The sequence below is a fragment of the Natrix helvetica genome (genome assembly GCF_964273705.1).
Source record: "Natrix helvetica genome assembly, chromosome: 2".
Classification (NCBI taxonomy): Eukaryota; Metazoa; Chordata; class Lepidosauria; order Squamata; family Natricidae; genus Natrix; species Natrix helvetica.
In genome coordinates, this window is record NC_138552.1 from 239,997,385 (window position 1) to 240,012,745 (window position 15,361).

Below are 15,361 nucleotides of genomic sequence, written 5' to 3' on the forward strand. Positions count from 1 at the left end.
GCCAGATGTTCCTTTTAGAAACTGACATAAGATTAGACCTCAGGACCGTATTCTAGAGAGCTCTATCTTAGCCATCCAGAAAGTACATTACATAAGGGGACTGAGAGACAAATATATATAATTCTCTGCAGGACATCACAGGACAGGACTGGTCAAGATTGAGAGACTCCCTCCCTTTATTATTATTATTATTATTTTAAAAAAAAGCATTTTACAGTCAGTAAGGGGCAATCATCTATTAGCTGAGTACAGTTACAAGTTGGATGTTTGCAATTAGAAGCATTAACCCTAAAAGTAACGGTAGGTTTTAATGACAAGTTTTGTTGCTTATTTTTTTGTCTGTTATTTCTCTATATTGGATTTTGGACACTGAGTCTTTTAGGTTTAGGAACCACAGTTTGTCTTTGGCCTTTGATTATTGCACTGAGCACTCAAAAGTATGAGCCTGGGACAAAAAATAATTTTCATTTCACTGACATTTGACTTAACAATTCATATTATTACTCTTTACTCATATACTTGATATTTTCCTCCCCCACATTAAAAACAAATACTTAGTAACAACTTAAGGAGGACTATGGAATCTGAATTTAAGGTTTGGGTGGAGATGACTATTAAAAAAAAGGGAGGAGAAGAAAGGGAAAGGTAATATTTAACAGAGAAACAATGCAGAGTGGATTGATATTCTTATCATTTACTGGTTGGCACTATGTACCTATTTACCTTAGCATGTTCCTTTTTTCTTTGGAGGCATGGGACTGTGTCAGATATTTCTCTGATCCACCTCCCCGAGGCCATTCATATGCATACTTCCCTCCTTGCTGTTAACTTTAAAGCCTTTGTGCCCTAACATTCACAGGGAACCAGCTGCTATGTCAGCCGTAGCCTTCAAACTGGCCAGGGAAAAGGCCATCCTAGATGGCCTAGGATCCAGTGGAAATATTGTAAAATACTTAAACCAGGATTTTGAGGCCCTGAAAAGGCAATGTTTGCACTCGGGGACTCTCTTTAAAGATGAACAATTTCCTGCCTGCCCTTCCTCTCTTGGCTATAAAGAATTGGGACCTTATTCTTCCAAAACTCAGGGGATTATTTGGAAACGACCCCAGGTAAGAATATTGTTTATGTTGATAATTTGCTGATTTGAAACGACATTTTGTTTGCTTCAAAGAGTCCCTTCAAACTCAAAACAGCTGTACTGTTTCAGGAAATCTCTGAACCTTGGGAAAAGGCTTGTTTTAATATTTCTGCAACAACTTTTGCCTTGATCAAATAGGTTTAATTTGGGTTGAAGCTTCTTTATGCAGAGTTTGTTCTTAGGGTGTCAATCAAACACCTGAAAATCTTTGGAAAGACAGTATATTTAAATTAAGGGATGATCATTTTATTTTGTGGAATTTTAACTGTGAAAATAATTAAAGTTTATTTTGTTCTATGCGCTGTGACTATCTGGAATAAGGGCCATCTGACAACATTCAACACTGAAAATGACTGGAAATGTATTCTTTTAGGATTTCTTTCTGTGCTCTGGGCATATTTGAGGCAATTCTAGTCAAATAGAGTTGAAGTATTTTAGAGGTAATAATAGTGCCTTCACTGAATGAGAATGGGTTAACATGTTTATTATGGTTCCTTGCCATTTTCATATATTTTGTCATATAATTCCATTGTATCTTTCTCCACTAATATATTTACAATAAACTCCCTACTTTTAAACAATTATTGTTGTATTTTTTTTTCTCTTAAATGAATATTTTCCATGCAATAAATATTAAATGACTATTTTCCATTAAAGCATGAGTTCAAATACATATTTCCTCTCCATAGAACTGAGATCTTCATCATTAATGGTCAGAATTTGGAAAGTTATTTCAGAACTGCATTTAGATTGCTCCAGAGTGTTTCTAGAGTTCCAGAATAGAACTTATGGACTTCTCACTTGTCCCATTTTCAAAGCCACCAGAAATGGAAAATAAGTTCTTAAAAACTTATTTATTATTAAGAATGATGAAAGCATTACAAATGCTGTTCTTTTTTTTAAAAAAAAATGTTTTCTTCTTTTTAATCCACAGCTACACTATTCAAAGTTTGATTTCATTTTCTTTCCTTTTTACAATCACATGAACAATCTTGCAGGTGTCTGTAACAATTCAGTACAGAAGCCTTAAGTGCCTGCATTATGTTGGATATTATATATTTTTCTTGTGCTATTTATTAATATATAATGTTAGTAGCTGCTTTCAAACTTGCGCACAGTAATTGTGTGCTTTTTTTAACCTTCAGTGTTCTGAATTGTATAACTGATGTTTCTTAAATCTCTCTATAATTTTGAATATATTTCCCGATATACAGAGAGCATTGCCAAAAGCAAAATGAAAGGGGAAGGCTTCAAAGTCTTACTCATGCATAAGCAGTGAACCTCTATAAGCAATACAATTTTATATATTACAAAAAGATCATTTGAAAGTCACAAACTCTCCATTCACTTGATAATAGTTTAAAAACAATGATAATGAAAATATGGAGCCCTTGGTGCTTCACATTTTTCTGATATTTCTTAAATCTCTCTGTAATTTTGAATATATTTTCAGATTTACAGAGTGCATTGCCAAATGCCAAAATGAAGGGAGAAAGCTTCAAAGCCTTACTCATGGATAAGCAGTGAACCTCCATAAACAATAATGCATATTTTATTTATTATTAAGCAATCATTTGAAAGTCTTATATTCTCCATTTATTTGATAATATTTCAGACACAAGGAACATGAAAATGTGGATGATAATAACAATCATGCAATTGTTTTCTCAAAGGGGGAGGAAATGACAGGTAGTGAGATTCTAGTTTCAGTATTAAAATAATTGCTAGAAAGAATAATCTATTTATTGTTTGATTTCTGAATTGTTATTTTTTCCATTTTCTAAAAATGCAGCAATAATGAAGAGTATCATAACATTTGCAATTGTAGAATAACTATTTTCAATGGTAGAATACTTCCAGAAGTGATATTCAGCAGGTTCTGACCAGTTCTGGAGAACCGGTAGGGGAAATTCTGAGTAGTTTGGAGAACCGGTAAATGCCACCTCTGACTGGCTCCTGCCTCCCGAGACCCAGCTGCTCGGGAGGAAATGGGGATTTTGCAGTATCCTTCCCCTGGAGTGGGGAGAGAATGGAGATTTTACAGTATCCTTCCCCTGGAGTGGAGAGCGAATGGAGATTTTACAGTATCCTTCCCGTGGAATCGGGAGGGAATGGAGATTTTACAGTATCCTTCCCCTGCCATGCCAACCAAGCCACGCCTACCAAGCCATGCCCACAGAACTGGTAGTAAAAAATTTTGAATCTCACCACTGAATAATTCTCATTAGGATCTTTTTTTTTAAAATCAAATAACTGGCAGTGGAACCAAGTTTTTGATTATGCATGCTTCAGTGATCAATCAATTGGATCTGAGGCTTGCATTTAAAAACAGCTTTCTTCCCTGATAGCTGCGCCTTCCATCAGGTGTGTTTGATATCAATATCCATAGCAATTCAGTCAGAATAGTCAAACATGGATAATTGCTCCTTGTTTTGAATAAGAGGGAGGGAAAATAAAACTGGCACATATTCTGTCATCATTATTGAATTAGGGTCCACAATGCAAAATTTTGAGGTAGGTAGGGATACTGTATCCAGTTTTGGTCACCATATAATAAAAAAGATGTTGAGACTTTAGAAAAAGTGCAGAAAAGGGCAACACATGATGAACAGTTGCAGGAATTGGGTATGTCTAGTGTAGTGAAAAGAAGGACCAAGGGAGACATGATAGCTGTGTTCCAATATTTGAAAGGTTGCCACAAAGCACCTAAAGGCAAGACAAGAAACAATGGATGGAAATTTCCTAACATAATAATCAACCAGTGGAACAGCTTGTGTTCAGAAGTTGTGAGTGTTCTATCACTGGAGGCTTTTAAGAAGAGACTGGACAGTCACCTGTCTGAAATGGTATATGGTCTACTGCTTGTGCAGGGGCTTGGACTAGAAGGCCTTGAAGGTCCCTTTCAACTATAATATTCTACCCAAGCGTCATCCTTGTTGCTTCATTTCCCATTTGGAAGCTGTCATGCATATAATGGTATGGGTAAAGGCTTCTTGCTACAGACAAGAGCACTAAACTGAGTGTATTTTATGGCTAAGGTTGCTAAAGTAGCCTTGGTGGGTGGGGGAGAATTATCTGGAGTATATTGAGTACTCTGAATAATAAATGCCTGACTGGCTTAGGTATCTCTTGAAAGTACATTGATTCCCTTCAAGATCTGATAACATAACACAGTGTGGATCTAATCTTTCTGTTCTCTACAATTAGGGATTTCTGACTTTGTTTTGAAATTATTCCAAGCGGGCTTCCTTTTGTCCCCAACAGTCTACTACATAGTATGCTTTTCAATTCAAATGATAGACAATATGCTCAGAGAAAGAGCATTTTTTTCTAATTGCTCTTTCTGATTCCTAGTGGAGAAACTTGTATGGATAAGATTAAAACTTTAGTAGATTTTTTGTATGTGATTTTAAACATTAAAATTAGAAATCTTGTATGTATGTATAGTAGACAGTGTTTATATGTTGTTAAGTTGATGCTTGTTGCGCTGGTAGAAGATTCAACTGAATAGTAATTCAATTTCAGTTGTGTTGTCCTGTGTGTTTAATTTTGGGCATTCCTTTCAATTATTTCTTACAAAGAATAATAGTACTATCAGTTTTATGAATTGTAGCAAGAACTGGATTAGTCTTCAAATATGAAGAAAAGAGGAATTACTATTATACAGTTTTACTGTCACACCTAGGGCAGAACTTTGGGCCTACAAAAGAAGGAGAAGGCAGGGCTGTGGATGGGACCATCAGATTAGTCACTCTGCTTAGTAAGCATAGCATTATTTGAAAAACACTGTCTGAACTTTTGTATTCTTAATTTAAAAAAAAATAGTTTTCACCATTTGTATGAGCTGATATGGAGATAAATCATCTTTCCAACATGTTGACATATACAGCATCCTACAAATGTCTACTCTACTTTAAGCAGCCTTTGATACCTACAATATGTCCATTTCAGCTATTGGACTATAGAACATCCCTTTTGTCCAATAATTTGTACCCTCAACAAGGTCCACAGTTTTCATTAATCATACTGTCTCATTGTACAGTAGATAAGAACCAAGAGTCCCCTTTTCAAGGTTGAAATAAATGTTTAGGGAATCATTGGGTTTGTAGGAAGAACTCAAACTTGGGGAACAACCACAGGTGGGGGAGGCTAAAACATTTTAATTGGGTTTTTCTTCTGTGAAAGTATAAAGAAATGTGAGTGGTAAAATCCAGTTGTAATGTTCATCCATTATTTTCAGGAACTGGTCCCAAACCCCCAGTTCATTGAGGGAGGAGCCACTCGTACAGATATTTGTCAGGGGGTTCTGGGTGAGTAAAGAAAATCCACTTTTTCTCTTTCTTTTCAGAGAAGAGGGAATTGCCACATGCTCTGCTGTGCGCTGCAATCAAAAAACAAGCATGCAAATAGTAAATAAATGTATTATTTTGTTTGATGACTCAAACACTATAAACATGGAATAACAATGTGAAATCAGCTGTTTAAGCCCTGACTTTATTGCTTGTTTTGTATGTGTCCCAGTGATTAGTCCTTGAAACAAAAAGCAATGCTTTGTCAGCTTACCTTCCTGTAAAATATTCTTTCAAACTTAAGACAGAACACTTAATGAAAAGAAATACAGTCAGACTGTCTCCAGGATCTTAATTAATTAAACTTTATTTCTTCATCAGTAGGAAGAAACATAGAACTTACCTTGGCAAACTCTCGAGGGAGCTTTAAAATGTAGAACACTTTCTACTTTTGTAAAAGAACATATGTACTAGAGGTGGGTTGCTGTCGGTTCGGCCCGGTTCGGGAGGCTCCGTCCACCTACTACTACTCCGTAGTAAACCGGTTAGCAGCCCACCACTGATATATACAATAGGTTATGACTGGCTGATATAGGGGAGGGGGGAATTGTTAGAGGCCATAAGAGTGATAAAACACCCATTACAACAAATAAGTCCATCACCTGCTATTTGAAGGCTTTAATGCATAGAAAAAATGGCAGGCTAACAGATGTGTGCATTTAAACTGGGCTTATTTGTTGTAATGGTTGTTTTATCACTCTTATGGCCTCTAACAATTCTTCCCCCCCATCCCATATTGTCATTTACACAATGCATTCGAAAGCAACCGACAATCTGTAGTGGAGGCCAAATTTCTAGGTAATAAAAGCTAGATGTTTATTTCTTTTTCATGATATACACCATTGGCCCTCAGATGTCAAAATTATTTAGCTTGGTCTTGGTTATTAGGTTACATGCTTTTGAGGGAGGAATTGATCAGTTAATCTATATTCATCTCTTTCAAAAACTTTGATGTTTCCAGGAGACTGTTGGCTTTTAGCAGCTGTTGCATGTCTTACCTTAAATGAAGCCATTTTAGAGTGGGTTGTTCCCAATGATCAAAGTTTCCAGAAGGACTATGCTGGGATATTTCATTTCAAGGTACTACTTCTGTTTTAAGCTATACACATCTGGTGATAATACTAAGTTAAAAGGGGTGAAACAGAAAGTAGGAGAGAGTCTGGATAAATCTAGTAACATCACAGAAAAGGCAGAATGCCGCCCATCAGCTAACTACTACCTTTGTGTTGATATAGTTTATATTTTATCTCACTGACAAGAGTTTCCTTTTCTATGGAAAGATTATTGTATGCAAAAAGATGGAAAAATAATGAAATAGCTAGAGTGGAAGATTGGATTATAAGATTAAGTGAATTTGCAGAAATGCTCTGTTGAGAGAAATACTCCAACCAACGATTTTGAAAATCTGGAAAACTTGTATGGGCTTTTTACTGAAAGAAAAAAAAAAGACTGAATTGATTTCAGGATTTGGGAATTAAAAGGAACCAAAGAAGATGGGGAAAAAGAAGATGATAAGTATTTGATAGAAAGGAGGGCTGAAGGGGATAACAGTTTCCTTTTCTTTCCTCTGTTAATCATATATTGCAACTCCTTCAGTGATTTCACATTCAAATCTAGTAGGCATTTGCACAGAAAAATAAAGTTCTGTAAAAAGGTGCCTCATTAATTCCAGTGGTTTTATCAAATGAACTCTTCTTGAAATGTTTTCCTTTGGTCTTTTCACTATATGGGTCTTTTTCTTCTCTTTGTGGCCAGTTTTGGCAGTATGGAGAATGGTTGGATGTTATTGTTGATGACCGGCTTCCCACAAAAAATGGACAACTAGTCTACTTGTTCTCAAAAGAACGCAATGAGTTTTGGGGTGCCTTATTGGAAAAAGCCTATGCCAAGTAAGTCGCAGCTAATTCTGAGACTGTTCCCATTAATAGCTCTCAGGATTAGACTATTAATTATAGTTTGCTTGTGAATTGTGTCTAATGCTACCAATGAATCCACACTAAGTATAATTCAATGCTTTCTGCACAGTGAATAGTCCTGAGTGGCACTTTGAAGAATAATACATTTATTATTGCATATATTTTCAGGGAATATAGTCTAGGATGAGAGAAAAATTAATTCAGTTCTTGTTGAGATAAGAATTACCAAATTAATATGCAAAGAGGGTATTCCACCTTCTCAGAAATTTCTGATGCAGCTCTCCGTGTACAGATATGCATGTGTTAAGGGAAATAAACATAAAATGCATTTATTAGTGGGAGGAATATAAAACAGCAATGTATTTAAGGGCTTTCACATTACTTTGGCATTCACTAAAAAAGGGAAATGGCTAATATCAAAATATTAATGTATCATCTTAAATCATCTCCCCTAGTAATCTCATAGATGTGAATGCATATACTGGTTCTTTTCTCAGACTGGATTGGACTAGTTTGAAATGGATGCAGAAAATTAAGTAAAATTAAGTTAATTAAGTAAGATTACAAAATTAATCATGTTATAGCATAGGATCCATACCTCCTATTGTAGAACCATTCTCAAAAATGCAAGTTTGAGACTGGCTGGCAATTATTTAGAAAGGCAGTAACCAAAGTAGATATTTTTAAAATTAAAAATATGCCCTTGCCTATTTCGCTCTCTCTCTTTCTCCCTTCTTTCCTTCCTCCATCTCTTTTAATTTACAGTGAACCCATAATTCAGTCTGCCCTCCTTTATCTAATGGATATGTCCTTCCTACTAATTTGTTCACATTCTCAAGGAGTATCTATTGAAAATAACAAATATGGGAATAATTGTTTGCCTGTATTATCACTGTCTTTCTGAAGCTGCTTCTCACTACACCCTGGGGTCAGATGTACAGGTAATTAGCAATTCAACTAGTCAACAGTGTTGATGCAATGATGGCAGAGAAGAAGAAAAAATCTTTGCTCTGTTTGCTGTCACAGAATAAACTCTAGACAGGGAGTTGACATGTGTTGGCCAGATCAGCCCAATTTTTCTTCTACCAGCACTCTAATTGTCAACTAAACCACTTTATTGCCCTTAGCTCCTGAGAAATCAAAAGAACCTGAAATGTACATTCCTTAAAAAAAATTATTGGTTTTTTAAAACATTTATAGGGAAAGGGTACAAAGGTGCATAAAAATTTTTGGCAGCTCCCGTGCTAGTGGAGGAAGTCCCTCCAAATCTCATAATTTTTTCAATTTTGAAAACAACATTTAAAAGATAAGCATAAACAGAATTCTTACATTATATCAATCATGTGTTCAATCTCTCATTCTTTGTCACTTTCTAGTATATCAACAATTACAATAATATTTCAAATACATTTATTTTTGTGATCTGAGCCTTTTTGATATTGCTCCCTCCTCCCTGTCCCCAGATGGAGCCCCCCCCCCCATATCTTGTACATTGCTGCATTTTTCACCACCTCCCTTATTTTCATCCTCTAGGAGAGAAAAATGTTGCTTAGTGAAGGCTTCAGCTTCTTCCACTGTGTTAATTCTAATTCTGTTTCCCTCCCAGAAAATCAGCATTCCCTCTGGCAATAACCATCTAAACCAAACTCCTTTATTGTATAGTTTCTTTGCTAAAGAGGAATACTTCCTCCTTCTTTCTCTAATTTTTTTCGGAATTTGCTTAAGAATGGTAATTTTTTTTATCTTGATATTTTAATGGTCCCTCCCTTTGGGCCCCTAGCATCTCATCCCTCGTGGTCCTCCTAAGAAATTTAACATGTACCTCCCTTGGAACGTTATGGGTTCTAGCATATGCTGAGTTAATCCTGAGTTAAACCAGATCCATGTCCCACTACAACTGTTCTTTATTTGTCTTAATATATTCTGTTAGAATTGTACTCATAATATCTTTAAGATTTTCATTCTCTGTTTCTGGTAGGTTCTGGAATCTGAGAAAAAAGGACATTCTTTCAAGTTCTATTTTTGCCATAAGGTTATCCAGGTCTAAATTTCCCTTCCGGACTGCCTTAACCTCCTTTTCCAGCCCAGCTGCCCCCTCCTCCAACACCACAATTCTCTGTTTATTTTCTGTAATATGATGTTGCACCCCTCTGAGTTCATCTTTGAGATCTGCCACCTCCTTTTTCAGCTCGTTTTGACTCCTCATAATTTCCTGAAACATTTGGTTGACAGATCATTCTTTTGGGCTCTCTCCAGCCCCTTCTTTTTGTAACAATGAAATAATTTTGGCCTGCTGCATGGTTGGACTGGAGATTGCAGAGGCAGGATCTGAAAATGACTTGCCCGTTGGTGGCTTTTTAGATCCCATTTGTCTGAATTCAGAGATGATAAGTCTTTTACAAAGAAAATGGCATCAGTGGAGCGTGCAGCCGGGCCAATCCAAGGTGGCAGGCAAAACCGAAAGTGAGAAGTTAGTTCTCCTTCACTGTTCCAAGGCACGGAGATACCCCAAAAGGGGGAAAGTCAAATAATCAAAATCCAGGAAGACCACGCAATAGGAGAAGTCCAGAGCGCCTTCAGGGGAGGTTTTAAGACAATACCAGAGACTTCCCCCCCACCGAAGGTGGTTTTAAATGGCAGACTTCATTTATAAGTACAAAAACAAAGATGGGGGGGGGGAGGAAAGCCATCTTAACTCCTCCTTTTGCAGAGAGAAGAGGAAAAGTTTCCATTCTTTAGGAAAACAGCTCAGCTATCCCCTCTTACAACTGTGATTTCGATCTTTCTCCCATTGTTAATTCAAGTGGCAAGTCAGCCTTTGTTCTCTCTCCATTACGATGTAGAGAGAGATAGTTTAAATGCCGTTTTGCCCCAGGGAGGGGGAAAGAAAACACCCCTCTCTAATCTTCGGTTTCAAATAAGTTGAACACGAACTTACAGTTGTCTGCTGCTTATCCTTTAAGAACTATTAAAGAGATTGGGATGGGTCCCCCTCCACCAGCATTCAGCCACTCCTAGATTAACTCCTTCCTCCCGGGAATCCATTCGGCAAAAGGGCGGACAGCCCAAGGCTGTACCATGTCCCCCCTCCGCTCCTCGGCTCCTAGGTGAAGCTGAAAACACCCCCGTCGGCTGCCGCCGAGTCCAGGGGGGGGGTTTCAGCAAGCCGCCCTTCGGCAGGGAGACCCCTCCAAGGCCCCCTGTGCTTCCTATGGAGCCAACCAAGGAGACGAGCAGCGGACAACACGTCCGTCGCCAGCAGGAACCGGAAGTGATCTCCTGAAATGTACATTCCTGTAGAACAGTGTTTCTCAACCTTGGCAGCTTTAAGTCCTGTGGACTTCAACTCCCAGAATTCCCCAGCCAGTGTGCTGGCTGGGGGATTCTGGCAGTTGAAGTCCATAGGACTGAAAGTCGCCAGGTTGAGAAACACTGCTGTAGAATATATTTAAGACAATCGCCTCAGCTAACTGGCCTATCTCTCCATTTTCTAGGTGTTTTCACAAGTTTATCAACTCTAATTTTCACAATATTCAGGATTCCTTTAACTTAATCAGAGTTCAGGAACAGAGATTTTATATACCGAGTTGGAAGGGATCTTGGAGGTTTCCTAGAGGAATCCCCTGCTCAAGCAGGAAATCCTATACCATTTCAGACAAATTGGTTTTCCAATCTCTTCTTAAAAACCTATAGTGTTGGAGCACCTACAACTTCTGGAGGCAAATTGTTCCACTGATTAATTGTTCCAACTGTCAGGAAATTTCTCCTTATTTCTAGATTGGTTATCTCCTTGATTAGTTTTTTGTCCTGCCTCCAGGTACTTTGTAGAATAGGTTGGCCCTCTCTTCTTTGTGGCAGTCTCTTAGATATTGGAACACTGCTATCATATAACCCCTAGTCCTTTTCATTAAACTTGCAATTCCTGCAAATGTTCTTCATATATTTTTACCTCCACTCCTCTAATCATCTTTGTTGCTCTTCTCTGCACTCTTTCTAGAATCTCAACATCTTTTTTATGTATGTATGTATGTATGTATGTATGTATGTATGTATGTATGTATGTATACACACACACTCACTCTCTCTCCAGAAAGCTACTTTTTAATCTGATTTCTTTTAGCCATTTAGGCTACAGACTCCAAACGTATTGCTCAGTTCATGATTACAAATTATGTTTGTTAGAAGCATTCATACTCACAGGTAACTTCCATCCTGATTTACTAATTTGTACTCATGAGATTTAATAATAATGTATGTAGCCCTGTTATTGGCATAAAACTATGACATCCTTAGCTGCACTAAATGAAGGTATGTTGATGTGAATGTTAACATCCTCCCAGAGGGCAAATCAACAGAAGCTTTGAGAAAATTTCTAGTAGGTTAGATTACAGAATGGTTACACAGCAGAAATAATAAAAATGTCTATCCTGTTTGTGCACACTTTCTCTTTCTCTTTGATAGTTATAGGCAGTAATCTATTAAAATATTAAATGAATATAATTATACAAACACATATATGCACTCAAACACATATACATATCTATTACTACTGTATAATCTGATACGCTCACTTGAATATTGGGGCATACTGGACAGGAGTTACTGGATCGTAAATGTTCATGTAATTCTAGTTATTAACCATTGTCTGAATTTATTATCGAATTGGGAAACAGTAATTTTTGGGAAAATATTAAATCATTGGCTTTACTAAAGAGACTTAATTGTTCATACACTTGTTCAATTTATATTGTTGTTCCTTACAAAAAGTAACTGGTTTTTTTTAAATCACTGTTTTGTTTTATTCTTATTTCTTCAATGTAGATTGAATGGTTCTTATGAGGCTTTGATTGATGGAACTTTGACAGAAGCTTTTGAAGATTGTACTGGTGGGATCTGTGAATTGTATAATAATGATTCAGCTCCCCCTAAATTGTATCAAATAATCCAAAAAGCTTTGCAAGCTGGTTCATTGTTGGGCTGCTTCATTGTAAGATGATTACTTTTCTTTTTTTCTTTTTATGTCCTTGTTTGTGTTTTTATTAAGACAGCTTTATGCAGTTCGTTACAGCTTGATCTTGAGAATGTAATGAGTAAGTTGATTTGATGTCCAGTATCCTAGTGTCAAAGCAGTGCAGAAAACATGACTTCTGTGTTGTTGTGTCACCAATTTCACCATTGTTAATTGGTGAGGCCATTGACAAAATATCATGTGTTGTGCTGCTTTCTCCACAGTGCTGCAGGATGCTGGTAGTTGCAATTAGATGAAACATTAATTTAGCAAGTATTTACATCAGATAAATTAGAGAGTTTACATGGAGTTGAGTGAACTTTGGATCAGATTAATAGGAATACAATTGTTCTCTGTAAAGAGGCAGCCACATGCACTTCTACAGATGAAGAAATTTGCTATTTTGATCAAGATTGATTCCTCATAGCTATTTACTATAGTCTGGCATTGCTGTCCTTTGTTTACTCACTATTTGCAGACAATTAAGAAGATGTTGTCAGTTTATGGGAGTCATTTATTGAGTGTGTGACCTAATGCAGATATTTTAAATCTGACAAGTTTATTTTCACAAACATACTTTGAAAACCTGGAAAATTGATACATGTGTAGGAGTTTCATTACACAAACTGCATTTCCCTTGATGTTTTCTGGTATAAATTGCTGCTTTTGGAAATGCTTTCTTTTACAAGAAATTGCTAGTTATGTGTAACTGTCTATGTGCCTGTATGAAAAAAATATATTAGAGGATGTTACCTCTGTTGCTATTTATTTTAGTCCTGCTCTGAAAAATCAGTGTGTGATGGAATCCTTTGGAGCAGAGTTTGAATAATACAAGAATATGAAAGGCAGGGAAGATTCTCCCTTTTCCACCAGTACAGGAAGAGAGTCCAACTTCTTGCTATGATGTTAGAATTTTGAGCAGCTCAGAGCTGAAGATTCTGGCTGGTGGACTATTTGAATCAACATATTCTGCTAATATTATGTAACTGTTTAGAATAACAAAAATATAAGTACAACCACCAGTAAAATTACAGCAAATCCACCTTTTACAATCATCCAGGCAATTCATGCATTTTTACCCTTGTGAAACTGAGCACTTTCCAAATACAAATGTTTTTCTTCTTCAATAAAAGATGTTGTGCTACTTTTTAGATATGCGGTATTGACTATCAGTTTAGTTCAAGGAAATACATCCCTTACAGCTAGTCTTTGGTTTACATCTATTCATTCAGTGATCATTCAAATTTATGGCATTGAAAAAAATGGACTTACAAAAGGTCCTCAATGTTGCAACCATCAAAGTGTTCCCATAGTCAAAATTTCGAAACTTAGTGACCGACCCACATTTACAACTGTTGTAGTGTCCCATGGTCACATTCTTCTGCCCTGAAGGAACTATCTCCATTTCAACTCCCCTCATCCTTCATCTGCCTCTATCTCTGCCCTTTTGGTTGCTCCTACATAGCATAGACACTATATTACCTATATTACACCTCTGTCACCTCCCTGGCCTCTGCCCTCAACTGACCTACAGTGGGGCAAAAAAGTATTTAGTCAGCCACCAATTGTGCAAGTTCTCCCACTTAAAAAAATGAGAGAGGCCTGTAATTGGCATCATAGGTAGACCTCAACTATGAGAGACAAAATGTAAAAAAAAAAAACCAAACAATCACATTGGCTGATTTGGAAAGAATTTATTTGCAAATTATGGTGGAAAATAAGTATTTGGTCAATATCAAAAGTTCATCTCAATACTTTGTTATATATCCTTTGTTGGCAATGACAGAGGTCAAACGTTTCCTATAAGTCTTCACAAGGTTGGCACATACTGTTGCTGGTATGTTGGCCAATTCCTCCATGCAGATCTCCTTTAGAGCAGTGATGTTTTGGGGCTGTTGCTGGGCAACATGGACTTTCAACTCCCTCCAAAGGTTTTCTATGGGGTTGAGATCTGAAGACTGGCTAGGCCACTCCAGGACCTTGAAATGCTTCTTATAAAGCCACTCCTTCATTGCCCGGGCAGTATGTTTGGGATCATTGTCATGTTGAAAGACCCAGCCACGTTTCATCTTCAATGCTCTTGCTGATGGAAAGAGGTTTGCACTCAAAATCTCATGATACATGGCCCCATTCATTCTGTCCTGTACAGGGATCAGTCGTCCTGGTCCCTTTGCAGAGAAACAGCCCCAAAGTATGATGTTGCCACCCCCATGCTTCACAGTAGGCATGGTGTTCTTTGGATGCAACTCAGCATTCTCTTTCCTCCAAACACGACGAGTTGTGTTTCTACTAAACAGTTCTATTTTGGTTTCATCTAACCATATGACATTCTCCCAATCCTCTTCTGGATCATCCAAATGCTCTCTAGCAAACTTCAGACAGGCCTGGACATGTACTGGCTTAAGCAAGGGGACACGTCTGGCACTGCAGGATCTGAGTCCCTGGTGGTGTAGTGTGTTACTGATGGTAGCCTTTGTTACGTTGGTCCCAGCTCTCTGCAGGTCATTCACTAGGTCCCCCCGTGTGGTCCTGGGATTTTTGCTCACCGTTCTTGTGATCATTTTGACCCCATGGGGTGAGATCTTGCGTGGAGCCCCAGATCGAGGGAGATTATCAGTGGTCTTGTATGTCTTTCATTTTCTAATTATTGCTCCCACAGTTGATTTGTTCACACCAAGCTGCTTGCCTATTGCAGATTCAGTCTTCCCAGCCTGGTGCAGGTCTACAATTTTGTTTCTGGTGTCCTTCGACAGCTCTTTAGTCTTCACCATAGTGGAGTTTGGAGTGTGACTGTTTGAGGTTGTGGACAGGTGTCTTTTATACTGATAACAAGTTCAAACAGGTGCCATTGATACAGGTAATGAGTGCAGGACAGAGGAGCCTCTTAAAGAAGAAGGTACAGGTCTGTGAAAGCCAGAAATCTTGCTTTTTTGTAGGTGACCAAATACTT

At 37.5% G+C, this 15,361-nt stretch overlaps 1 protein-coding gene across 2 annotated transcripts in view; it reads left to right on the top strand.

Moving 5' to 3' along the window:
* The first annotated feature begins 737 nt into the window (after window positions 1-737).
* The window catches only part of LOC309386813 (calpain-8-like), a 48,991-nt gene continuing 34,367 nt past the window's right edge, over window positions 738-15,361 (top strand). For both annotated transcript variants that reach the window (XM_081942616.1, XM_081942617.1), the window contains exons 1-5: window positions 738-1,109; window positions 5,379-5,448; window positions 6,449-6,567; window positions 7,243-7,376; window positions 12,225-12,390. In XM_081942616.1, coding sequence (XP_081798742.1) covers window positions 873-1,109; window positions 5,379-5,448; window positions 6,449-6,567; window positions 7,243-7,376; window positions 12,225-12,390 — 726 coding nt within the window. In that variant the 5' untranslated portion in view covers window positions 738-872. The remainder of the gene's footprint in view (window positions 1,110-5,378; window positions 5,449-6,448; window positions 6,568-7,242; window positions 7,377-12,224; window positions 12,391-15,361) is intronic.